The sequence below is a fragment of the Corvus kubaryi genome, unplaced genomic scaffold, assembly GCF_017639235.1.
Source record: "Corvus kubaryi isolate FWS band 111438036 unplaced genomic scaffold, C.kubaryi_AGA036_p1.0 137, whole genome shotgun sequence".
NCBI classification, from domain to species: domain Eukaryota; kingdom Metazoa; phylum Chordata; class Aves; order Passeriformes; family Corvidae; genus Corvus; species Corvus kubaryi.
This window is the reverse complement of record NW_024580671.1, coordinates 32415452-32443279: the sequence shown is the minus strand read 5'-3', so window position 1 is coordinate 32443279 and position 27828 is coordinate 32415452. Positions and strand designations below refer to the sequence as shown.

Sequence of the window (27828 nt, the reverse complement as noted above, 5' to 3'; positions counted from 1 at the left end):
GCCCTTATGTCACATCATCTGGAGCACACACACTCTGGTTGTGGGGCAGAGACAAGGGCTCTAGGTTTAACCTAGCATTCAAGTTTTTGAGTATTTATATATCACTCTGAAATTAAGCCCTGCTAATTCAAAACTGTTTTTGTCACTAACCTTTGCATGATGATACTTTTACTTAAACATGTCTCCATCACCTGATAATCTTTCAATACAACCAGCTTGTGAAAGAAATCCAGGTGTTTCTGCAGTTGTGAAAAACATCGACATCAGGGAGCCAAGACTAGCTGGATCCTGATCCTCAGCACACCCTGATCAGACAAGGAATGCCCTGTCCATTCAGCTGTCATGAGGCAGCATGAATCAGGAACTCTGTTGAATTTAAAAGTGTGGTAGAACAATGGAAATCAGACATCATCCTCACCAACTGAGTTCATTAAAGCTTCAGGCTTACTAAGGTAAAAACGTTGAGAATTTGGCCAGTTCAGTGCTTCAGCACCACTTGCACTGAAGCGCTAAATTGACTGAGGTGTCTTTCCTACTCATTTTGGCTCATGCACGGCCTCTGAGCAGTGACAAGCATTGGCTGAGTTTCTGCAGGTATTATTTTAGAGTCATTTTCTTCAAACTCCTCATTGCACCGTGCTTTAATATTTATGGAAATGTATCTACAAAACATGTAACCTCTTATAAATTTCCATGGTGATGTCTGTGTGAAACCTTCTAACTTCAGAAGTATTTGTTAATTTTCATGACAAGAAGGCTTTGCAATCACCTTAAGTGCAAGAATTTTGACATGGAAAAGTTATTCCTCTCAAAGAGATGAGAGAGGTGTGCAAATAAGGTTCTGAATGGACATGCTGTCACAATTTTACACAGAACATCAACAATACATCCCTAGAATAATATGCTTTCATTTTATCTTTTATAAGTTCATAAAATATTCATATTCTTTCTCAGCCATGCTGTGAGATCAATCTCAGCAGTACTGTTAGTTCATATGAAATGTAAAATGAAACCGATTATAAACACGAAAGAGGAAAGTCTCATTTTGTCTAATCCAAGGGAAATGAAAATAAGGCAAGGAATAAAGAATTCAGAGAAAAGATCCACCATAGTTTGCTAATCAAAGATATCATCACATACCAGCAATAACCAAATGTTTATGGATATTTTAATGGTGAGGCAGATCACTGAACATGAAATATTAAAATGGGAAAATTAAGAGATTAGATACAGGATAACTTAAACTAGCAAGTGCACAAACTGGTGCCATGGTGGTGGAGAAGTCATCAATTCAAACCCAGGCTGTTACCCAGCCACTTGATCTGTTTTTTTTCAGAATACCAGCCACCACTCAACAGCAGTAATTCACAGTGAGCCTCACACTTCTCTTTCCTTTCACCGTAACAGATACTTGTAGGTTTGCTATCTTTCTACTGTCAGACCAAATTAAAGGATTGCTTTCTGATAGGGTGTTGTGTGCAGTTTTGTTTCTGTCTTATTCTGCCTTCTGCTGTGGATATTTACTGGGATGCAATTTAAACTTGCATTGCTGTAGAAAGAGGCTATCATTTGTTTATTTCAATGGCTCTTTCCAAATTTATTTTGACAGATTGTCTCCAGAACTTTGTCCCTGAGGAAATTTTTGACCTCCAACAAATTTTCTGTATCTCACCTTAATCAACTCATGAGCAGCCAGCAGGAGCAGCATGGGAAGTATACAAACCAAGGTTTGACAGGAAGTATACAACACCAAAGTTTGATAGGAAAAGAGAAAAGTGACTGGGAAAGAACACATTTAGAACAAAAGCCAATACAGAGATGGTCAGGAGACAACAACATGTTTCCTGCAATCTTATAAACCTGTTGCAAACTATACTATTTAGATGAACTTCAGTCTTTGATTTTTCTCCACTCCCAAAGGTTGCATTTATCTTTCAGTACAGCCATGGAGACTTTTTTCTTCACATCCAGAAATGATGAGATTTGCCCTCTGCAACAGCTATTGCCAAAACAGAAATCCTCCAATGGGTTGAGACAGCTGAGTATTACCCATTACTTTCCATTTTAGCCAGATGTATGCTTTACAAAATGTTGGAGTTTAAAATTAAGTAGCAGATAGTTTTGAAGCACTGATGGCCAAAACTATGGAATGTTTTGGCCTAAGACAAATAAAAACCCAACTGAACACACACAATAGTTCTTCTTTTGCTCTGTAGTATAATAAAACATGTATTTTTTTTAATCAAAAGTGAGAATTTAGAGGAGTTGGGAAAAGAGTTTTTAGATAAACAGCCTGAGGTTTTAGCTTTTCTGAAGCAAGTGTTCTCAAAATCCGAAGCCAGGAAATGGGAAAAGACTACGTTAGAAGTAATTCTAGGTTCATACTAGTAAAACTAAGCTCATAGAAGATGTGTCGCTGTAGTAAATGTGGTAACAAATTTCTAGTGGGTTTTTTGGTGAAATTTGCAGATGAGAAGGTTAGGAATTTTAAACTTGTGTCCAACGAAATAAAGGACTTAGAATTTTCTCAGAATCCTAAGGAGAACATTTAGAACTCCAAGCAGAAGAAATCAGCTAAGACAATCTGGAGCTCCACTGATGGGAAGATTAGGTATTACAAACTTTTTGGGCAACTAAGGGCATAGAGAAAATATTTGTGAATTTGGATTTAATCATCTGAATTCCTGGTCCTAGATGAATACATGTCCTGTGGTGAATCTATATTGTAGTGTTGAGAAGCTTATTTAAGAATAACTGTTGAGTAGCTGACATGCTCAATAGAAAACTGTAGAGAATAGAGGAATTATGCCCATACTAAAATGGAAAAAATAAGAGATAACAATATCATGTAGTTATCATCCTGTCACACAGGAACCATGTGCTGAAGAAGGAAATTTAATGTCTTCTGAGTTCAAGTCCAATGTTACAAACACAATTACAAGGCAGAGAACTCCATTCCTGCATAAATAATAGAAGGTAATGGATGTATTTTCTTTTTATCCCCTTTGGCATGTGCAATACATCATTTTCTGTTTGAGGAATTCACTTATTTACAAATGGGGCATACTGAAAATAAAAACAGGATTCAGTTACCTTTTTACTGAATCTGTAATGTTACAGTAGGAAGGATTCCTTTCAGCTACCAAATATAATTATTTATGAAGTCTCACACTTCAGCTTACTCATGTGCTCAACTTTACTCCCAAAAGTACAGTGACTTGCTGGTTTCTGTGTTTACAGGCTCAGATTTAAAGGAACAATAAAGGCATTCGTGTTGTTTGGTGAATGTGTTTCATTATGTGCGTTGTTACTTTTACTCACAGGAAATCCCTTGTGTTAGATACCCTTACATTCACACTCAGGACCAGTTCACATGCCCTCCTGGGATGAACCAATGGAAGGAGCTAACAGAAAGATCTTAGCAAATCACAAAGTCCTTTTCAAGCTCTTCAGGGACCAGACAGAAAATCTGCTCGCTCACCCCCTCAGCCACATGCTGGGACACTTGCTCTGTCAGAGACAAGAATAATCTTGTACAGGTATCCCTCTATCCCTGTAGAAATGAAACAAAATTATCTGAAATGGTGCAGCTGATGCAAAAGGACCTTGTATGAGGTTTCATTTCCTCAGGATATATTTTCAAATAGAAGACCAAAGCAAACTTTGCATTTCTGGCATTACTGCCCTATGCCCAAAGCACATAAGCCAGTGATGATATGATGGCAAAACTTTACCCATACACACTCAACTCAAAACTCTAAAATCTTATGCCTCCTGTAAGAAGATGGTGCAGAGAAACACTGTATCCTTCACCCATCCTTTAATCACACTTCACTCCTGATCTTAACAGGTATAACCTGCCACTCTACTCACCAAGTTTTCTTTGTCTCTGAACCTGAAAACTGCCATCCTTTCCTGACATGAGGCTCAACTAACACACAGATCTTTGGGAAAACTGTTAGGCCTCCTTCCATCTAATTTCCCACTTCTCTGCCAAACTGCAGATGCCTGTGCCGGGGTCTGTCTGGCTCACCTTGCTGCCCATCTCCAAGAGGCAAAGTTAGTGCCCCTGGAACACCTATTCCACCACCTCTACATGGTGTTATTTTAGATTAATACAACTGCAGTTAGAAATGAAGAGTTCACTCAGCTTGATTTGTCTATTGGACAGCTGAAATCAGAAATGCCCTACCCATTACCTACTGTTGTCATCTGTCTTAAAATGGTAATGAGCATTTAAAAAACCTCTGATCAATAAATTACTAGGGACTCCTAAGAAATAGTAAAATAACACCCACAGGATGCCCGTCCCCCATCTAAGAATATTTCCAATATTTCTTGACATATTTATTAAAAGCTGAATTTTTGGCAGATGTCCTAGTGTTGTACATATATTGTGGTAAATATGGGAGTTACTCAGAAATTTACTTTAATTGTAACACAAATCAACAACCACAATACTATACTGGCAGAATGACTAAAAACTCTAAGTTAAGAAATGGTGATCACTTTAGTAGAGTGGACTTTAGTAGAGAGATGACTCAGCAAAGAAGTGACTGTGGTAAAATTTGTGAAACTGAAGGATAACAGGATGTTATGTCTTGTATTCCTCTTTTCAGCCATTTGCTTCCTACCTCACTTCTGAACTAAAAACCAAGACAAAGTGAAAAGGCAGGGCTACAGAGACACAAACCTCCTGACTCTTTTGTTCTCTTTCCACATGCCTTAGCCTTTTTTTGTCCAGACCAGACACCCTGCTCCCTAATGACAAGACACTGATTATGGTCTTTGGAAAAGGAGACCATTACGTAACCCTTGTCCCACTGGCGAAAACATCTTAGTACCTTCCAGTCAAGGTACCTTCTCAGCTCCCCTTTCATCTTCAGCTGTCCGTACTTATGCATCTCATGTTTCCAGATATGTGGGGTCTTGGTTTTGTTTATCCTTTGAGCTCACTTTTGTGAAGCCACTCACACACAGAGTTTTGCACCTCTGACCAGGTGCCCCTAGTAAAACAGGTGAAATTACTTGCAGAATACAGATGTCAGTAATTCCTCAATGCTTTCTTCCCTTCTGCATGTGTCTGCTCCACCTCTGGAACACAAGTAATTCTAAAGGAAAATGAAGTGAAGAACCCTGGTTTCCCACAGACACATACTGAGGCTGATAATGAGCTGTAATGGAAACTTTTCTCATTACCAAGACATTTATATGGTCTCTCAACCATGTGAATCACTGTTTAATAAGAGGCAAGTTCATGTTACAGCCTTTGGGACATTTACAGGACCTCTCAGCCCTACCCAGCTGCCTGTTTTCATGAAATAACTTAATTATATTTGAGATAGATTTGGGTGAAACTGCCCAACAGCTTCAAAAGTTATTGGAGAAGTAAAAGCAACACAGCCAAGCATGATCGCATAACGGCCTGTTTCCATAGAAACCAAGAGGAAAAACAGCCATACAATTTGTGAAAAATTTCATTGCAGAGTCACTTTAATTGAAATTTTAAAAATATCTGACCATCTTTAAATTGCATGCCATAACACAAAAGACATTTTTCCTGCCTTATCCCATTCAGTACCCTGTCTGCAGACCCCTGCCTTCATGTATCCTGCTCCCCTATATCCTGCAGGCACAAACACTACGCACTTTACTTAAAGTCAGGATGTTGTTCTGTCTGTATTTTGTCAACCTTCACTTCGGATGGAAACTATTTTTTTAGGCAAGGCAAGTTTCCCACAAAGACATGCCAACTGCTACAGTCCATTGCTGGCACACATGTGAGGCATATGACAGAACTAATTAAAGGGAGAGCCCACAGGAGGAGCGAGCTACAGTATCACCTGCTGAACAGTGAATCCCACTGCTGGGGCTCTAGGGAAGCTCTGCAGGTTGAGTGTGGGTATTTGGCCACAAAGGCCAAGTAGCAGAAGGCAACCTGTGCGAGGGTGGTGAACACCTGTTGGGTGACAGTCAGTAAATTTCATGGAGAGAACTGCCACCCCTCTGTCCTACCCTCTTCAGATGTAGCACCCACCTGAGCCATCAGCTGCGGCCACAGCAACCCGGGTTAACAACAATGCCCATGTCCAACTCAATAAACTGACTGAGACCTCCGAGTGGAGTGAAACCACTCTGCAAACGCCCGACACACCGAGATCCTCGAAGCAAACAGGTGTCGCTTGGTTTTGCAGCCACATCCCGAAGCCCAGCTGCCTTTGGTCCTTCCCGGCCGCGAGCAGAGCTCCTGGACCGCAGGACCTTTGTCCGCTCCGGCTCGGGCAGCTCCCCCAGCCCCCGCGGGCCAGCGACGCGGTGCCCCCGCACGGCTCGAAGCGCTGCCGGTCCCCCCGCAGCCGCAGCTAGGGCCGGGGGCGGTGCTGGGCAGTGTCCGGCCGGGGCGGGGGCGGTGCTGGGCAGTGTCCGGCCGGGCAGGGGCGGTGCTGGGCAGTGTCCGGCTGGGGCCGGGGGCGGTGCTGGGCAGTGTCCGGCCGGGGCGGGGGCAGCGCGGGCTCGGCCGGGGCAGCGCCATCGCTCCCCCGAGCGCCCCCTCCTGGCCGGGGCCGCGCTGGGGGGGCCGGGCCGCAGCCGCCGCTCTCCCTCCCGCCCGTCGGGCGCCCTCGCCCTCCCGCCCGGGCCGTTCTCCGCCTTCTGCCGGCCGTGCCAGGCAGCCTCTCTCTCGGCCTTCACTACCGGGTCAGGCGAGGCGGGAGCGGCGAAGCAGCGCCCGCCTCGCTCCGGCACCGACACCGACACCCCTCCTCCTCCTCCCCGCGCCGCGGCCGTCCCCTCCCTCCCGCTGCCTCCCTCCCGCCTCCCTCCTCCCTCCTGCCAGTTTCTCTACAACTAGTACATCCACGCGCAGGCAGGGTCCGGCCGCCGCGGCTGCCATGGATATCAGCTAAAGCCGGGAGGAGCGGGCACACAGGCGCTCCCCGACCCAGCTCGCAGCCCGCGGGGCCGCCGGCCGGCACAGCCGCGGCCGCTCCCGCCCGCCCCGAGCCTGCCCGGAGGAGCGCGGCTGCCCCGGGGAAGGGGGCAGAGAGGGAGGGAGGGAAGAGGCACAGACTGCAGGGAGGGAGTCAGGCAGAGCATCCCCACGGCAATGTCCAAGGGCTTGAAGAAGAAAAGCCACTGGACGAGCAGAGTCCACGAGATCGTGATCGTGAGGAACCCGGAGGGACAGCTGGGCTTCGAGCTGAAGGGGGGCGCCGAGAACGGGCAGTTCCCCTACCTGGGGGAAGTGAAGCCCGGCAAGGTGGCCTACGAGGGCGGCAGCAAGTTGGTGCCGGAGGAGCTGCTGCTGGAGGTGAACGAGACCCCCGTGGCCGGGCTTACCATCAGGGATGTGCTGGCCGTGATCAAGCACTGCAAGGACCCCATCCGCCTCAAGTGCGTCAAGCAAGGTAAGGCGGGCATGGGCCCCCCTCTCTGCCCACCCCCCTGGGGGCCGAGGCAGGTCTGGGGGAGCGGAGGGGGAGCAACTTTGTTGCTGCAGTTTGACTTTCCCCCTCCCCGCCGGAGCCGCCCCCTCCCCGGCGGCGGGGGGAGGATGCGAGCGGCGCTGCGCGGTACCCGCAGCCGGGCGAATTAAATGTGCGTCAGTGACAGCGCTTCGCCATGCCGGGGGGGGCCGGGCGGGCGGCGGCGGCGGCACCCCCTGCAGCCCCGGTCTCACGGGGACGGGTCCCCACCCCACCCGACCCAGCGGCCCCGGGCCCCGCCGCCCCTCCGGCTGCTGCTGCCGCTGCCGCTGCCGCTGGCGGGGGGCCGGAGCGGCGGCCGGGGCCGGCTGCGGAGCGGGGCTTGCCCTTGGCTTCGCCTCGCTCCGGGCGCTTTGGCGTGGGGACAGGGGCGGCCGCCGCGCGCCGGGCCCCTGGTGGCGCCCGGGGTGGTTTTAGCATCTCTTAAGTGTCATTAGCGGAAAAGTCATTCATTTGATCCCTGCTGAAAACGATCGCTAATCCCAGGGAACGGGAGCTCGGAGCAAGTGAGAGGACAGGCAGAAAGAAACTTTTGGGAGAGAACGGTATACTCTTGCCTCGCCTCTGTTTCTCTTATTTATTTTGAAGTACTACAATAGGTTAATGCGTTTCCAGGAAAGTCAATAGAGAAGAGACGCCACAGATGCTGTTTACATGTTTGTTTCTGTCCTCTTTAAACTATGCTGAGTTGAGCTCTCTGCAGCTGAACACTTGTGAGGAGGTTTCTGCTACCCCAGCAGCATTTCTGGAGCACAGGAGCTGCTCTGGGAACCGAGTCTGTAGGTGCTTCTTGGCTATGGGTGGTGCAGCGGCTGTAGGCGTATCGCTAAAGTACGCATTCCAGCCGGGCAGTGAGCCCAGCCATTGAAAACTTCGGAATTTCTGCGGTGGGAAGTTTTTAGATACCATGCATCAGAGGCGCTTGTGCTCTGCAACTATAGCCATCAGCCTGTGCTCAGAGGACACAGAGGAGAATCTCTCTGACATTGGGTATAATTTGGCACTTTTACTTCCTCTTTGTAATTGACGGTTTATTGTTTAAAATATAATTTGTGATACTTCTGAATGCTTGAAGAATATGCTAATTATTAGTTTATCCGAACATGACAAAAACAGTAGAAAGACTCTGATTTCCACTCAAGCCTTCAGAATGTACTTTATGATATGTTATCTCCATGAGGTCAAGCCTCTAAATACAGATATGATCTGGGATTTTTTTTATTTGTCCTTATGAGTAAGTTGTGCAATATGCTGTAGATCATATCTTGACAGTCAGACTGTAGGGAGACACAATAGTTTATGTGATAAGTGAAGATTAAAAATTAGCATAATTGATTTGGTCGTGGCAGTATAGTGTCATCTCTGGTCAACTCCTGGAAACCTGCTCTGTACTTTCTTCTTTTTATTGGAGTGGTCTTACTGTGACGAGATTCAAAAAGAAGCAGCAGTTGAAGTGTCAAGAAGATAAGGGTAGATTGTCTCTAATCCAATTTAATTTTTTTTTTCAGAAATCCTATAGATTCTTTACAGTAAGGCAAATTTAAGGTTACTTTGAGTTGCTGTGTGAAACAGTCTCTGTCCTATCTCTTCACTATTTTTCTAATATTTCTCTTTAAGTCAAAGCAACCACTAGTGATTCATTAATGTGTGCACCCTTAATAAATGACCTGTCATATATGAATTAGGGACATTAGTCAGGCTTTTAGTCTGGGAATTAACACAAATTTCTGCATGAGACATAAAGGATAAATTCTGAATTCTACCTAATTCTATGTATCTGTACCTGTATCTATACATATCTGAGGAGTTTCAGTTCCAAATGTTAACTCACTACAGTTTTAATGCAAGTTCTCAAAGCACTGGCCACATGACTGTGTGTTTGGAAATGACAGTTCAGCATAGATTCTTGGACTGAGAAAGACTTCCTGGCTGGAATGATCTTTCATGTGCTCCAGCATCCTTTACGCCAAAGAGAGAGGCCTTCTGGATCCAACTTCCTATTAGGGAAAAAAAAAAGGGTCAGTGGTTTGTGAATTTTACTACCTGACTCCTCCTTCAAGTGTAAGCAAGTGTAGTCCCTGCACCCCTCAATGACAAAGCACAGGCAGCCACGTTACAGCAATATTGCTGTTCCCTAACAGTGCTTTGCAGCAGTGTGTAGGAGAGAAAAGGCTGAGCAATAAAATCTTTGTATGTTTTTATAACTTTTGTACTCCTTTTAATTAGGAAGCACCTTTAGTGTGCTGGAACAAGGTTAATGACTCCATTATCATTGTTTCCGCATAATTTATCAATGATATCTCTGTCAATTAGAATAGCATGACCTTGAATGCACCATGTGACTGTAGCTGCTTCTTCAGTGCTGCCTAGGAATGAAGTCAGAGAGAGAAATGTGGAGGTAGGACACGACTATTTATAATGTGATCCTTAAGAGACTGTGAGTATTTTTCTTGTTTGAAAGTTTTGACAATTCAGCAGTGAAAATTCACTTGTAGATGAAATCAGGGAATGGCTAATTCAAGAATTAGCTGGTTTGAAGTACAGAAAATAAAGGTGCTTTCATGATTTTCCATTATGCTATGTTTGATTAAACACCCCTCTCTCCGAAATAATAAAATACTTCATCATTTATCACATTACTAAGTGAAATACTTCTTTTGAAAAGTCGGATGGAATATTGCTGCTTTGTGTTAGCTAAACATCTTGAGTTATAAAAACCCCAAACATATAATGTAGGAGTTGCTGCATAGCATGAGGAGGAGTAAACATCATGAGAAGCTGATTTGCAGTTCCATGATATGATTCAACATGAATTCTTCTAGGTATGATGCCTAATAAATAGGGTTTTAATGCAGGAAGTTATGCCTGGGTTTCCATGGGGAGAAAAGACTGTAAGACTCATTATTATTATTATTATTATTATTATTACTATTATTATTATATTTTAATTGTAAGAGCTCACAAAGAAGTATTCCTTGGAGACTATTTCCTGTTTGGGGTTTTTTTGTTAGTTTTTTTTTTGCGAGCCACTTACTGTGCTACTGTTGGCAGAATCACAGAGAATCTCTAGAAACACATGGGATGAAATCTTGGCCCAGATGAAGTCAAGGGCAAAGCTGTCCTTGACATCAGATAAAGAAGGCAGGGTTTCCTCTGCAAAGCCCCATGCTTTTTTGAATATATACCCTTCCAATGAGAGAATTGTATACAGCAGTTACATTAGCTGGGCGTATTGCAAATGTTCATTCTGACCTTCTGCTCTCTCGGGTGAGGAGAAGAGCCTTGTGCTGTTTCTTAAAGAAATACTTCTGAATTTCGAATGTGTTTGTTTTTACATGTGGAACAGTTTGGATTAAGTGCTGTCTTCTTCCCACACACGTACAGATGCATAGTTGTAAAAGTAGCAGTGTGTTAAGGAAAGGCATCTTAATTTGGATCAAATGCCTTAAAAGTAATCACATGGGGAAGAGTCACATGGGGAGCAGGGTTGCCTCCAGGTCCACTCTCTGTTCATCACTGCTGTCTCAGATCCACAGTAATTCCCATCGGTGGGTGACACAGGTCTCTGCTGTGCACAGACTCACTCCTTGAAGGGTTGCAGGAACAGCCCACTCAGTTGTACTGCATAAACCAGGGTCTTTATTCTTTACATAAACTTCCACAGATGCTCTCAACAGAATCCCAATGAACAGTCTGAAAACATGGGTTTCAGAACTCAGGAACATTGCAACAGATTTCGTCCTGGAGCTCCTGCCTGATGCATCTCTTTCTCAAGGAAAATGGTTTGGATGTATTAAGTAGCCAGGTGATCTGACCAAGTGAGCATTTTAATTTATTTTGAGAAGTATTCAGTGGTATGGTTATATGAAATATGAATAAGACAGACACTTTATATGGACACTGTCTAATGTCTCTTATCTGACTCTAAATACTCAGACTTTAAGCGTCAACCCCTAATTCTTTGGCTCCTTATGCAAAAAAGGCATTTAGTACACATAATGTAAGGAGGAACTAAAAACCAGTTTAATTTTCTCAGTCCAATCATTTGCTTAATAGTAAGCATATGCTAGAATGTTTTGCTGACTAAAGATGGACTTGAGCATATTTTCAAGTGCTTTTCCAGGCAGGAATGGGTCCTAATGGACCCTCATTAGGATGGATACAAGAGCAGCCAAGTTTGGGCAGACTGCATCCTCCACATCCTATTCCTGGGAGCCATGACTGTGGTTTCCCAGCAAAGACTAAAAGGACAGGATAGTACTGTCCCAGCACCCACTGATTTGTGGCTAAGGGGTTTAGTAGCCTTGTAGTGTTTTTTCTTAATGGGTTCATCCATAAGCTTTGCAATTAAAACATGGCCGAACTTTTAAAATTTCTTTAAAAGTCTGTGACAAGCCTTTTGACAGAGAAATACAGGAATGTTGTGGTTTTCCTAAGTTTCGCATGCACATGTAAATACCATGTTAGCTTGTAAAAATGTTAGTATTTTACTACAGACTTTTTCATACACATATTCCTATGTATAGTTATGTTTTCTAAAATTTTTTCTTGTTATTTAAGGTCGTAAATAATTCTCCTCTCCATTCATTAAAACGCTTTGTGCATATAAATAGTCTTTTGGTGGTTTTTTTATTCATAGATATCACTATATACTATATTCCAAGATGGGAATGTTGGATATAGCTATCCTCACAAGAACAGTATTTTGCAACAGAAAGCTGCATGATTTTCCAGAATAAAAAAAAATCATAAGGGTCTTGCAAAAACCAGACCCAAAGAACCCTGAAAACCTGTGTGGTTGTACTCTCTATGCTTTTTGCATAGATAGTATTTAAAAATAAACTGTACTTCAGACCTACTCCTTTTTCCTAATTTGTGCTCCTTAGGATTTTACTAACTCCTAAATTTAAATTCAGAGTTCTTTTTTTACCATTACTTTATGTTATTCTTATGCCTGTCCATCTTAATTTAAAGACCATTGAAGCTGACTTCTGACTCATGTAGCTTGTGATTTATTCTTCAGCTCCTCCAGAGAGCTTGTGATGTTTCATGTCAGGGACTCTGTGTTCACTGGCAGCAGAATTATATTCATCAGTCTTTTTTCTTCCCTGAGAATTACAAATGTGCCATTAAAGGATGGGGCCATGACTTTGTTAGTGCATCATTTCCTTGAAGAAATTAAATAATTGAGAGTGCTCTGCTTAGTTCTGTTTAGTCACATAAGGTAAAGTTAATTTCACAGTAACACTTGTCCATCTGTTGATACTGTTGACATCAAAGGAAAGTACCGGTGTGAGGGGGTAGAACTGTGTCTGACTTCCTTTATGCATCCTATAACCTCACCTGCATTAATTCAGCTTTTCATGAAAGATACAGATTCTGAGCTTTTGCTTTCAGTGTTCTTGATCTTCTCCTTGCTCCTTATAGATGAGGAGCTCCTTTCATGATATGAAAGATTCTATAAATAATTCATCTACATATTTTGTTCACAGGAAGTGGTGTATACATGGAAAAAGTACTCCTTCAGAGGGGTTTATGGGAGGAGGTGGTCACAACTGTGATTTAGAAAGGGTGATGGAGAGGAAAGTGCTGCAGTAGTTGTAGAAGCAGATGTTTCTTGTTCTTCTCTTCCTCATGGTGCTATAAACAAATAAAAAAACAAAAAAGGGTTGTTTTTTTTACTGGGGAGCATCAAGGCAAAGTTCAAAGAACATAGTGATATTCCTTGACTGTGTTAACATTCTGGAAGTCATGTTTTTCTTACATACCTAGGTGTTTATAAATATAAGACTATACATGCACATTTGTGTAATTTTGGGGGTTTTTGAGACTGGTAGGAATTTTCATCTATAGATTGAGATTGTGTAAGAATTCATATAGTACTGCTATACAAGTATTGCTACAGTGCTACTCTAGAATATTTTTCATTCAAGATCTGGTGCAAATACATATCTGATAATTACAATGAACCTGGTCACTCTGGTGGCCAAGGAATGTACTGAATGGCACAGGATTCTGCAGTAGGAAATCCAAGAATCATAAACTTTAGAATAAGATTGACTAGATGCCTATCCAGGTAGGTGCAGTCTAGAGCACAGAGTTGGAAGGTATTGATTTCAGTAGCAAAGTGCCTGTCATTGGGTTTTGTTGCTGAATGCCGTTGCACTGCTGGCCTTAACTGAATTTTCTAAAACCAGGGGGTGTGATCACAACAGTATCTCTTCAGCACACCTAATTTGTTACAAATCAGCTTTTCTTCAACCTCATAGAAATCTATCCAGTAAGAAGGTGTCATAGTTTTCTAGCCATTTGTTTAGATTTCTAACTGTAGGCTGAAACTACCCAATGGAAAGTGGAATGGGGGGCAGAAGCAAGAGAAAAGAAAGATACTTAAGGGCTTTAACAAAAATTATTTAGCATTCCTAAACTGGACAAAAATCCTCTTTTGTAAATGATAATCTCAAAAACAGTACTTGAATGTTCTTTTAATGCTAACGTAAAATCTCTCATTTATTCAAACCTGCTATCCACAATTTGGAGTCTTCATTGCAAGCTGAGCTGAAAGAAAGCTGTTGTTTGTGTGTATCTGCCATGTATTTATCATTTTTACATTATTCTTGAACTCCTAGTCAGTACCTTCAGATTGCTAGAATCCAGAAAGCTTAATCAAAAGGTAGCTTGCTGTCAACACAGCACTACCAGGTGTCTTCTCATTCACACATACATTATGATTAGCAATATATGAATAATGCTGTTTCACTCTGCTTATCACCTTCAGATGTTTCTCCTGCATGTCTTTGATTATTTCCACAATGCATGAATTTGAGACAAAGGAAAGTAAGACAAGGAACAAAACGGAGAAAGTAAAATTGTGTGAAAGTCCCAGGAAAAAACTGTAGAGATTATTAAAGTACAACATTACTTTAGTAATGTTAATTTAGTAATTACTTTAGTAATTTAGGTTTTAGAATTTACATGTTCTGTCATATTCAAGAGAACAGCCCTGTGCCTCCAGCACAGGAAAAATCAGCATAGAGAGCATGTGTTTCCTAGGTCTGTCTTAATTTCTCAAAACATGTTGAAATCATAGAACCATTTAGTTTGGGAAAGACCTTTCAGATCATTGACTCTAACCGTTAACCCAGCACTGCCAAGTCCACCATTAAACTGTAACCCTCAGTGCCACGTCTCCAGGGTTGGGTGGCTCAACCACTTCCCTGGGCAGCTTGTTCCAATGTTTGCAACGCTTTCAGAGCAGAAATTTTTCCTAATATCCAATCTAAAGCTCCCTTGTGCAACTTGAGACCATTTCTTCTTGTCCTATTACTTGTTACTTGGGAGAAGAGGCTGACCCCCACCTGCTTACAGCCACTTTCAGGCAGTTGTAGAGAGTGATAAGGTCTCCCCTGAGCCTCCTTTTCTCCAGGCTGACCACCCCAGCTCCCTCAGTTGCTGCTCATCAGACTTGTGCTGCAGACCCTTCCCTCCACTGCCCTTCTCTGTTCACGCTCTAGCATCTCAATGTCAGTCTTGTAGTGAGGGTCCCAGAACTGAAAACACAAGATCATTGATAAAGATATTAAGCAGGCCTGGCCCCAGTACTGGGCCCTGAGGGACCCCACTGGTGACTGCCCACCAGCGGGATGTAGCTCCATTCCCCCCACTCTCTAGGCCCAGCCATCCAGTCAGTTTTATACGCAGTGAATGGTGCACCAGTGCAAGCTATGACCAACTGGTTTCTGCAGAAGAATGCTGGTCTAGAGCTGTCTGTCTAAAATATGTACAATTAACTCATTCTGAAGGAAAAAATAGCATTCCTGCTTCTTCAGCTGAAAGCATGAGTTACGCATCTGTGTTTCTGTCCCAAGTTCTCATGAAATTAGGGTGAAACAGTGGTGCTGCCTGAGAAGTGGGGGAGAAACACATATTTGTGTAGGATGACACACATGATTTCATATGTGTATGTGGCATTCCGCCAAAAAAAGAGATTTACCAGGTAGTGTTTATTTATGGACAGAACTGCATGCTGGGTTCCTTGCTGCTGAGGCAGCACCTTGGCCTCCCTGGCTCTATTTCTGTATCTTCCTTTGGTACCGAAACAGTCGTGGTGTCATGGACCTTCAGAGGTAGTGCAGGATGATAAACACTAAAGCACTACTGCACCTTTCCTTTCAGACCTTCAACCTCGGGAAGCAAGGGCAGCAGTTCAGGTACTCAAAACCTTGTGAAAATGGAATTAAAAAACCAAATGTGCATGTGTTTTATGGTTTTCGGACAAGACAAATTGGCTGGCTGCTGCCACATCCATAGATGAAATAATGCCTTTCTATATACATTCCTATATAATATTTTTGTTACTTTCCTGAACCATCCTTGGTTCAGATCAGTGTATTTCATGAAAGTCCCCCATACACCTTTTCTTCTTTGCAAACCATGGAGACCTATCTGCCATCAATGTCCTTCCTTCTTGCCCGCTCCACACCTTTTGTGCTACTGAAGCGTCTTCCTGTGTCGCTGGAATTCATCTTGAACCTTTCAGGTAGGGGATCTTTCAGGTCTGGCATTAGCACCAACTAGTTTATTCTGCCAGTAAGATATTTCTACCCTCTATGCTGAAACTTGTTTTCAAAACCTGCATGTTTTGACACAGAATTCTGGCATTCCATGATTCCAGATCATGCCTGTTCTGATGGGAGAAAGCCTGGTATAACAATCTCCCATTGTCCCTGGTCTGGGAGATATGTGACACAGCCTTGACAACATATGGTAGTCTCTATAGCCAGTGATGGCAGGCATTTAAATTGAATTATCCAGAATTACTAGTTCACAGAGTTCCCAGATTACTACACTGGGGGCCAGGTTTTTTCTTTGATGGTCTGTTAGGTCAGACACTGAGGACAAAATTGAGATCGCTCACTCTCTGCAGAGTCATGGTATGTTTGTTTTTAAAAACTCAGAAGAAATACTGTGTCCTCAGTATGCAGGGAAAAAAAAGGACAAAAACCCCTAGAAATAGATTTCATCATTATGAGTAGTGCTCATAGATTCACTATACATAGCAGAACAGTGGAAACTAGTGGTAGCATATAATGAGCAAATTTTTCTACACCGTATTAGCAAGTGCATTGTGCAGCTGTGTTAATGTAACATTAGTATTCCACAGTGGAAATCCTTCCTGCAAACAGGTACAAGTTGTCTTTTATTACTTATTTAATGGTATCTTTGTATTTCACATTGTCCTTGCATTTGTCAAAACGAAATGTGCAATATGATTTTTTAAATTGCACATTTCAAGGTTCTTTTTTTAACACAAAATAAAAAAAAAAAAGTTCCAGCTTTGTTTCCTTCATGCCAATCATGAATTTATCTGCAGGTTTTTGATAAAATATTGCCATTTCATAAAGCAAGACCTAACCTGTACTACAGAAGCTGAAAGGAAACAAACTGGGGCATCTGTCTCACTCCAGGACATCCATTTCACATGTAAGTTCTTATAACACACACCTTTTTTTTCTACTTAGACTGAAAACTGATGAACGGTTGTATTTGTACCCCGTATGAGTTATACTGAATAGTTTCTATCATGTTATATTCACACAGCTGATTCTTTAACTAGTTTGAAATGGAATGGCTATGTTAGTTTCTGTTATTCCCTTACTAACTCCTTCTTTGTGCTAAATCTGCATTAATAAATGTCACATAAGCCTCTAAGATGCTTCCAAAATGGTATGGTAGTATAAACAAATATTAATCCCATTATTTTAATTCTCTGTCCCTGGTTTTTTTATAGGAACAGCATTTTATATTTAAAAGTGTTGCTGAGTCCTGTTGCAAGCTTAAAAAGCTGAAAGATCATGTAGGTGCTCCTATCATGGAAATTAAATCCTTGTGAAGTGGGAAAGGGAGCAGCTGCTGAACTCTTTTATCAGACTGATGGAGGAGCTGAACACTTCTTCAGGTTAAACTATTGAGTGCTTTGATTAGGTAAAATGTAATTACCCCCAAATTCCCTGTTCAGCCACTACACTACTCATTTGGAAAACTCCTCAAAGCTCAGGCCCATTGGGTTACCTGTTCTGCACTTGATGATATTTAGGTGGTTTGCTCTGACCCGTCTTCATTTTTTATATATATATATACACACACATATATCTAGAAATTGTATAGTCATTGTTTTTACTGGTGTTTCTGATTTCCCTTTCCAAGTGGGTTTGTTATGTTTGCCTGTTGTCTCATGCATGAAATCTGAAAAGTCCTGGTGAGAGAAACTGCCTTTTTGTTGTAGCAACTAGCATGACAATTTCAAGTTGGGAGTCTGTTGTTTCTATGGCAATGTAAGGAAGTATTCACATTAAATTCAGAGTCTAACATTATGAATTTCTTGGAATTATGAATTGCTGGAAATATTCTGTATAATTTTAACGTAGGATCTGTAACTCAAATTGATCATAATTCAGCCTTGGGGATAGAAGATTTAAAGTAGATAAAAGTTGAGCAATATTTTTGGATTTAAGAGACTGTAATAGTTATTCCTAATGTGGAGCTTCTGTTATTGGTAGTGCTGGTCTGTTGTCTCATGGTTTTTCTATTATAGCTACTGCTAGTGAAGCCTATTCAAAATATCTTTGTTATACTGCGTACAGAGAATACATTTCCTGAAGAACTTGGTTTTTCATTTTATCTGCTTGATTACATGTGGAAGAACATTTCTGCCCTGTAAACTTCTAGAAGAATTACTGGAATTTCTGATAAGCCAGTAAAAAGAGCTTTCTCAACATTGACTGCATTTGGTCATTTTCCAGTAAAAATAGGATAAAATACTTCAGGAAAAGAATCGATCACATTACTGGAGGCTTTGTTAAGAAAATAAAATAAAATCAAGATGTTTGGTTCGCTTAATTAAAAGTCAGTAATTGAAATATCAATTAAAAAGTCTTCTGGATTCATGTTTATGTTGAGTTTTTATGTTAAGCCTGTGATACTTATGTACTAAAATAGTCTTCAGAAGAGATGAACCCATAAAACTTAAAAATGCCACTTTTAAATATGTGTGAAATATTGTATGGGTTTGTGTACAGTTAATCTGACTTGCAGAAGTGTAACAGCTGCTTTGCCTTGGTAGGAATTCATGTCTGTGCCTGTGCTTTAAGGGTAGTGAAATTAATGCTTCTGAGTGTAAAAGTCAGAGAAGGTGAAGATTTTTTTTTTTCCTTTTTTTCTTCATATCTGAGAAAGCACCTCCTGCATGTGACTAGAGCAGTACCAGTTCTAGAAAAGTAGTAAATCCAACTGGGACCCAAGTAGTGTTCTTTTGGGTCAATATTAAGAAGATTTCTGGTAAGTAGTAAGCAACTTTCTCACCAATTGCTGTAGGAACAGGTTGCATGAGCTGCAGAATTCCTCCCTCTGTATCTGTACACTGCTGGCCAGCTAGTGAGGATGCTGCTGCTGGGAAAGTGATTTGCAGCTGGGACAGTAAACAGAAGTTCTCACTTGTATCCCTTTAGACACTAATATTGTCCTTGTTATTAGAGTATCTGAATAGCTTCCAGATTCTAAAAATCATTTACAAAAAAAAAAAAAACCCAAACTTATTCAGTCCCCAGACAGGGAGTTATTCTTGATGTCCTCAGCTACCTCGGTGAATTTCAGTGTGAGGAGAGAAGCTGGGACTGTGTAAAACTTCCTTCCCTCTTTAGTCTCCTGACCTAGGCTATAAGATAGAGTTCTTAAAAACCCTTGGGAAATTGCTGAGTTTCACAATCAATGATTTTTGTCCTCTCTGCTGTCTTTTTATGGATTTGTTTGTTTTTCTTTTTTTAAATGTTATTTAAAGCCTGTCTAGCTTTTTAGGAAGAAAGGGTCTTTCTAAATACGTATAGTTTACCCACAGAACTGGTACTGCATTTCTACAATGTAATTGCTTAGTTCGTTTCCTTTTATTCTTTAAAAAATTAGTCTCTTACAACATGAATGTTGCTATTAGCCTATCAAGCCAACTGGAATGAGATCCCATGGTGACAGGTACTATAAGCTGGCAGTGAAAAACAGTTGCTGCCCCAAAGGGTTTATAAAGTGTAATTAGACACAGAGGATAGGTAGGAAGAGACAGAACTGCACGGTGGTGAAATGATTTGCCAGAAATCTCAGATCAATCAGTAACAGAGTGGAGAACACTGCAATGTAATTTAAAAGTCTATGCAAGCAGTACTGCATCCAAGTAAAGGCACACAAACCACAAAAAACCCCTCTCCTGTTCAATGAGGGTTTCTACTGATTGCTTGAGTATAACATTTTTGTAGGTATTTATTTTATATTCCATGACAAATCCCACATAAAGCAGAAGCTTTGTTAATAACAAAGAAGCACCAGCATGCAAAGGTATCTGCAGATGAGAGAGTGTGATGGAGTGTTTACTCCTAAAATGAAAGGTATTTCAGAAATACACTGGAAGTGGTAAAGTGTAGGAAACCAAAGTAATATACATTTATGTATTTTAATGAGATACTTATGTTTGTTTGCAGTGTTAATTGGACAAGTAGGTACATCAGTGACACTGTATGAGAAATTTATTAAAATTCTTTTGGCCTGTTAAAGCCACTGTTTGACAAGTAACAAATTGTAAGTGTGGGGTTTGTGTGCGGTTTCCTTTGGAGTGTTTATTCCTCCACTCACCTCCTTTGTCTTTTTGTTTTAAAACTTTGGAAATAGGAGAAATCCTATGAAAAGGTTACCCTAGATGAAGTTTGGTTTGCTGAGCAACACATACAAAATACTAAGAACTCAGTGTGAGCCTCTGACTTTTCACAGTGGTGGGAGAATTCAGATTGGCTTCCCTGGATGGTGGCTCCTTTCAGAGCCCTGGTGTTGCCACCTTTTGATCCAGACTGGGTGGGGTTATTGGTAGAATATTAGATTTAGTCAGACTTGACATCCCACCAAATTAAGGAGGAATTGTGGAGAAGTGAGCCTGTCCTGATGTTACGAGGACACCTGGTGATCCCAGGCAGGGTTCTGTTGTTGCTGTGTCAGCTGTGGTTACACCAAAGGTTTGCCTTGTGGCTCTGTGCTTCTGTCCCTCTGTGAAGAGCTGTTGGTGCCTCTTTGTGCTTTCACCTCCTCTTTGGCATCCATTTCTTGTTTCTCACTGGAAACTCTTTGCTCCCACTCCCCTTGGAGAGGCTGGTACAAAGGAATGTGTTGCCTGCTCTGCCAGAGCAGGTTTCACTATCTAGAAGGTTCTCCTCTTTAAGTGCTTGGGGCTGGTGTGGAGTTAAAGCAGTGATCAGCGAGAGGTCAGGGTAGGATTTAGCCTTGCACAAGCAAGGCTGCTTGGGTCTTATTGAATCCACCCTTTGTTTTCAGGAGAAAGGAGTTGCATAACATTAAGATGACATCTAGCTGAGGTTCTGCAATCCTTCTTTTAATCCCCTTTTATGTACCGCAGTACTTCTAGATCCTTTAAATAGAGCTGGCACAAGCCAATGCAGCACGTTCCTGTTTTATTCTGTTGAAGCACTCATGTGTCCTTTTGACAGCCATGCAGCCCTGTTCGATGTGCAGCACCCATTATTGTACAGTTAGTCTGATAGGACTTCAGTCCTGAAGTTGATCATGAGCACACTGTTGGCCTTGTTTGCATTATTAATTCATCAGGCTTTTTACAGGTGCAGTCATTGGTAGGTCTGAGGACAAAGGAAACCGTGAAAAGCTATTGTCTCCAACTGGTGAACGAGGGCAGCTGGTTCACAGTGCAGGATGAAACTGCTCAACAATTTGGTGCAGAAAATGTGTAATGTTCTGAGTGGCCAATATCACCAGGGAATAGGGGAGATAAAGCTAGACTTTGGCTCAGGCACCAGACTTACCAGTCCATACTCCTATGAAGCAAAGGTCCAAGCAGTACTTGATGGAATAGCACTGGCATCATTCCCCTCCCTGGACCAGGTGTCCTGAATTCAGCCAGTGATCAGGCTGTTCAGGCATGCCAGGTGTCCTCATAGCAGAAGGTAAAAACACCTATGTTTAAAGGGTGCTGGGTTATTCTGCACTGGTGAATACTCTTGTTTTTTTCTTATGCCTCTGTGTCTGTCTCCCACTGTCCTCAGAAGGATGAGATAGCTGAAGCTGCATGGAGTGCTGGGCCAAACCACATTCCAAAATAGATGATGGAGTAGTGCATAGCTATCTGGGTGAGAGGGTCCCTGAGCTCACCCTCTGGGAATGTTGTGTGGGCCACCACAAAGCTGTCACTGAAGACACACTTGAAAGCAGTTGACCTGGATGGGCTCCAGTCTGACTCTCAGACTGCCCTGTGGAGCAGGTCTGTACAACAATGTCCCTGGCACAGGACTACGCTTGGGTATAAATTCCTCAATTAATGTTTGAGAGATCTCCTTCTTTCTCCTCCATTTTATTTTTTAAAAGCACAAACCAAAACCAAGTGCTTCAATTTTTTTTTTTAAAGCTGAATCCTTGTTTTCTGACCAGTCTTTCTCAGGTTAGTTTTATCTGTTTTACTCAAGGGCAAGTGCTTCCTGCTGCTTTGCCTGGCCACAAGTTACACATACTGAGAAGTGTCCTATCCACTCAATCACCAACTAGTTGCAGCTTTCCACTTGCTGTTTGGAAGCCTTTCTAGCAAGAAATGACCCCATCACATCATGTTTATCTTCTAAGATCTGATGGATCACAGAACTAGTGTGGCATTGCTCTGAATCAAAAGCTTATGCACATGTTTATTCATGTTTTGCCTGAAAACAATATTATGTGTCACTGCTGAGAAGCGAATTCTGATCAAATCCAGGAGCAGCCAGGCCTCTATGTGTCTATAGCCTTTTTAATTTTTTTTCCCCCTCTGGCTGGTAGCTACAGATAACTGCTGTCTCTCGAAAACATCCTGCAGTTAAGGAGGGTGAACCTGCAGAGTGTGATTTATACAGGAGTTTTTCAGAAGGGCAGCAGAATAGAAAGGGGGAAAAGCCCAGAGCAAGATGCCTCACCCAGATTGGCAAGTCAACGATCCCTCTCTGTATTTTAGATTTTTTTAGATATATATTTTTCTGTTACAAAGAGTATAGTCATTGAACTTGAAGTAATTATTTTGAAAATCAAATGGTTAAACTTTATTATGTATGTATATATATTATATTATATTCTTTATATTAATTATGTATGTATAAATGCATAAATGACTTTACAAATACCAGATTCTTTTTTCCGACTCTTTTTTCCCTAACCAGCACTGCAAAGGCTGTGTGCTCAGCCTTTGAATTGTATGTAAAATATATCTTCAGTAGTAAATGGAACCTGTAGTAGAGAGGCTCCTTCTTTAACACCTAAAGGTTATTTTACACTTATGGGGCTTTGTATAAAAAACAAAGAAATCCCTGGAGAGGAATTTTTTGCAAGAACATGTAGTGATAGGACAAGGAGTAAAAGCTTCAAACTGAGAGCAGGTAGGTTTAGATCAGAAATTAGGAAGTAATTACTTACTGTGAGGGTGGTGAGGTGCTGGAACAGGTTGCCCAGAGAAGCTGTGGGTGCTCCATTCCTGGAAGTGTTCAAGGCCAAACTGGGTGGGTCTCAGAGCAACCTGGTTTAGTGAAAGGTGTCCCTGCCCATGGCAGGGGATTGAAACAAGATGATCTTTGTTATGATTAGCAGTATTATAGGTCATAAAACTTTAAAATTTGGCTTTGAGGGACTAGAAACTGCAGATTTCTCAGAGATATAAATTGCAGGTGTTCTGTAGCTTTCAGCATGAGGTGCACATTTCTTACAATCTCTGAGCCAAATGGAACTGCCTATGCTGAGCAACCCAGCAACTGGCCCAGCTGGAAGTGGCTGTCATCCCCCTGAACGCATCTCAAGCCTGCTGGAGCCTGCTCCTGGTTCCCCTAAGAGCAGCCTGTTTCCAGTGCCATCCCAGCACAAACAACAGCTTCTGACTGCTCCAGCCCAGGAATGGTCATAACTACTTCCACCTGGGTTTTTTCATTTGTCAGCTTTGAGATCTTCCTTCAGCTCATTTTCTTCTGAAAAAAGTTCATCTGTTAACAATCAGCTGGGTGTCATGTTTGCTTGCAAAACACCTGCAACAACACATAATTTCTGCTTTGCGTATGTCAAACAATAGAGCCAAGAATTGCATGCCCATGCTGATTTATACTATAATATTTCGAATTATGTTGGAAATGCATGAATTTCATGTGTCCTGCTGGGCTTTGCTTTATTTTCACGTGCCAGTATCAACTACTCAGGGAAATTTTGTATCAGTTTTATCAAGTGCACAGTACAGCATGGAATATTTTGTATTTCTCTTATAGGAGACTTGCCAATCAACTGTTACCAGGTACTACATTTCTATGTTCTGGAGCTGTGTTTTAAAGTTTTATAATTGAGCTTTGATTACTAAAGCTGTCTGTAAGCAATGCCTGTAATTTGTTTCTGTCTTAGAACTGTTTATGAAACCAGGAAATTTCCAACTATCGTTGTTTTTCAGAGATGATTGCAAAGTATTTCTGTAATTGTTTCCTATACATCCAAAGAATAAGCTGGCCAGCAAAGAATCACACAGAATCACTAGGGTGGAAGAGACCTTCAAGATCACTGAGCCCAACCCATGCCCTAACACCACCTCAACTAAACCATGGCACTGAGTGCCACATCCAGTCTTTTTTTAAAAGCAGGGGAAGGGAGAAAAAAGGTAGGAGTGGAAGGCAGCTGAGTGATTCCATCCCATCCAGTTGCCTAAGAGGCTACAAAGATTTGTCAGTCTGTCGTGCTGATGCTACTGCCTGAGAATTTCCATCTTTGCAGATGACGTATCCTTGCATAGCACTCTTCAAGTGTTTTTTTAAGGAAGATAGCATCTAATTAAGAGCTGGGAAGTTTCACTGGGACCTGGAGCTGTCCTGCCTTTGGAGCCCTGGCTGTGATGTGCAGGAAGGACTGTCCTACAGCTTAGCCTGGGATGTGGAAGAGGCCTGGAGCTGGTGTCCTGTCTCTGACTACAAGAGTAGAGAAGGAAGAGAGGTGGTTCTCCCCAGTGAGTGATTCCAGGCCCTTGTGCTTATTGGAAACGATGGGAGACCAAGGGAGTTGTGCTTTTAGTTGGGCTTTGTGCGTGGGGCAGAGGCCAGTGCCCTTGGCAGGCTCCTCCCCAGTGCCTCATAAACCAGAATCCCCATGCAGACATCAAGTGGAAAAGTTTCAATGTAACAGATCGTTAGAGCTGTTTGTTGTCCTTCATTGTACAATTTACATCAACAGAGGAAATGAATGTACTTGGTCTCAAAAAATTCTATGTATAAAAATTTTTATGAATGTGTGTAACAAGAACCTTTGGAAAAGCTGCATGTTTAATGCATAAGTGGTTAAGTTACAGTAGCATTAAGAATTTGATTTAAACCAACTGAATCAAGGATTTCCAATAAAACCAAAAATCTGTCTTTTCCTTCAAATTTTGTTGAGCATGTTGTGTATGTAAAATACCCTCTCTATATGACTGTTTTCATGGACATGCTTTTTTCATTTTTCATTTTATTAGTGGAAGAGGTTCAGTTTTTCTGTATTACATTAAAGCAGATCCAGAGCAGCTAACTGATCCTGTCTGTTTGAGTCCTTACTGGTATGTTGGAGCATGTTCAGCATCAATCAGATAAACACTCTTCTCTATCACAGTCTTTGATACTGTTATTTGATAGGAGTTATATGTGTAATCTCACTGGGTTTCAAACATCTTGGCTCTCTTGGCTCTTTTCACACTTCTACCCTGTGTTTTAAACATGTGTTTTATTATATAGCTCTAACACTAGAACACTCAATACATAGAATCATAGAAATGGTTTGGAAAAGACTGCTGAGATTATTGAGTCCAGCCTTTAACTGATTGCCACCTTGTCAACTAGGCCTCAGCACTAAGTGCCACATCCAGTGGTTTCTTGAATACCTCCGAGGGCGATGGCTATGAAGTATTATGTTGTTGCTATCATAGAACCATAGAATGGTTTGGGTTGGAAGCAACCCAAGAAAGATCATTTTGTTCCAGCCCCCCTGCCATGGGCAGGGACACATTTCACCAGACCAGGTTGCTGAAATCCCCATTTAACCTGGTCTTGAACATTTCTAGGGATAGGGCATCCCCAACTGTTTGGAGCAACCTGTTCCAATATCTCCAGTCTCCCTTTACCCTCACTGTAAAGAATTTCTTCTTAATATCTAATCTAAACCTATTCTCTTTTCTTTTGAAACCATTGCCCCTTGTTCTGTTGCTACATGCCCTTGTAGTCCTTTTCCTGCTCTCTTGTAGCCCTTTAGGTACTGAAAGGTGCTCCAAAGTCTCCCTGGAGCCTTCTCGTCTCCAGTCTGAACAATCCCAACTCTCTCAGAGGTGTTCCAGACCACTGATCATCTTTGTGGCCCTTCTCTGGACTTGCTCCAGCAGGTCCATGTCCTTCTTATATTGGGGGCCCCAGAGCTGGACACAGCACTGCAGGTGTGGTCTCACAAGAGTGGAGTAAAAGGGCGATTACCTCCCTTGACCTGTTGGTTGTGCTCCTTTTGATGCCACCCAGGATATGGTTGGCATGTTTAATGGCCTTCAATGAGTGCAGCTCCTGAAGAACTCCGTATTGATAAAGATGCTGTCTCAAGGAGTAAACCAAAACTAACTGATAGACCAAATGAACAAATAAACCCCCAAATCATCAAAACAAAAAACCCCAAACCCTAAGAAAAAGAGCAAACAGAAGGGAGATTAAAGTAAAAAAACAGAGCATTCAGAAGATGGTTTGTAGGCTTCATAATTTAAAACCAGTGTTGATCCATTTCAAGTGATGTGATGCTTCAAAAAAGCAGCATACAGCTTGCAGCCGTTCTAGACTGAGGATATCTCTGCTGCAGTTCATCAGCCCTATGGCCAGAGGAAGGGAACCAGGGTGCCACTGCTGGAGGTGTCAGAGAAGCTGGGCAGGGCCAGCAACTGCTGGGAGTGGGAGAGCAGCACCAGGGCCATCTGGGCCTTTGGTGGTGATGTCTGGGTAGACGGAGAAAAGATTGGAGGTAGCTACAACCACTTCTTGCCATGCCATGACAGATCAGTGCATCGCTTTTTGAGGGCTCTTGTAGTTACTTTTTGCAGCTGAGCATGTGAAGAGTCTGTATAATAAAGTCATGACAAAAGAAGAGTGGTTTATGATATCTATGTCACTTGATACAGTGCTGAGATACAATAATGTCATTATTGTGCTTGTTACCTGTTGTAAAGCAGCAAATCTACCAGTAATTTCAGTATTGTGAAGTGTTTGACGTGCAATGGTGTAGATTTTAAGATATTTAAGTAGATCAGGCAATGGGCAAGCATTCAGAGATCTGGGCTCTGTCTGATTCTCTAGAAACCTTAAATAAATTCCTCAGTCTCTGTACCTTAGTTCTCCAATGGTAATAAAATCACATAGATTATTAAACTAATAATAGGTCTGTTCCTCAGAAAGAGTTCTGAGGGAACTCAATTAATGATTGCGATGCATTTGTCTGCAATAGCAGTCAGGGTAGCATACTAATATGACTTACAGACATGTAATTGCTAATTCTTCAATATTGACCTGATCCTTGAAAAGTAAACTCTGAAAGCTGAATCAGATCTTGTGTAAATAAGATATAAATTATAATTAATTTTTTTTTTTAATTCAAGGGTGTGTTTTTCTTTGTTCATTTTCTCTGCATATAATGCACTGGCTCAAGATGCTTTCCATATCAGTTTTGAGACTATTCTTTGATCAAGTCAGTGATCTTTTTCTATTATGTCCTTCTACTTTTTTCTTATTTTTTAGCTGCATAGAATGGGGTTTTTCCTTTACCTGAGAAGTGTCTTTTCTGCTGTTACTATTTTTCCAGAGGGTTATTCTCTTTGTGCTAGCTGGCATAGGTAAGGAGGATGCTCACTGAGTGCATTATGCTTCTCCTTTCACCATGGTAGCCTGTGTGCTAAAGGTTTTATTTAAGCATTTATGTAAAACTGATGGCTAAATGTTTGGACTGTGGGGCAGTTCCAGACAGTTTAATTCTTACTTTCCAAGAGAACTGTAGTAGTGGAAGTTTATATTGTTTGTGACTCTTATCTTTGCACTAGATTTTTCTCCTGAGGGTATGTGAACATTTTGGAAGATACCTGGCCCAAAATATCTCTGTGTTGGTTTGTTATTCTTCTTCTGCTTTGTTATCATACTGTGATTTGTCTATTTTATTTCTTTTTATAAGGAATCTACATTCTGCATTGCATTTCTTTGCTTTTCTAATGTTTTGCACTTCATTTTCATCCAAAATCATATTTGTGGCATTC

The 27828-nt window shown here is 41.8% G+C and overlaps 1 protein-coding gene across 10 annotated transcripts in view; it reads left to right on the top strand.

The window, feature by feature from the left end:
• Positions 1 to 6684: 6684 nt before the first annotated feature.
• Positions 6685 to 27828, top strand: part of MAGI2 (membrane associated guanylate kinase, WW and PDZ domain containing 2) — a 719843-nt gene continuing 698699 nt past the window's right edge. For 4 of the 10 annotated variants that reach the window (XM_042018451.1, XM_042018449.1, XM_042018452.1 and 1 more), the window contains exon 1: positions 6694 to 7406. In XM_042018451.1, coding sequence (XP_041874385.1) covers positions 7106 to 7406 — 301 coding nt within the window. In that variant the 5' untranslated portion in view covers positions 6694 to 7105. Of the gene's footprint in view, positions 7407 to 27828 lie in introns of all 10 variants that reach the window. The other 6 variants (XM_042018458.1, XM_042018457.1, XM_042018453.1 and 3 more) reach the window with 4 other exon arrangements.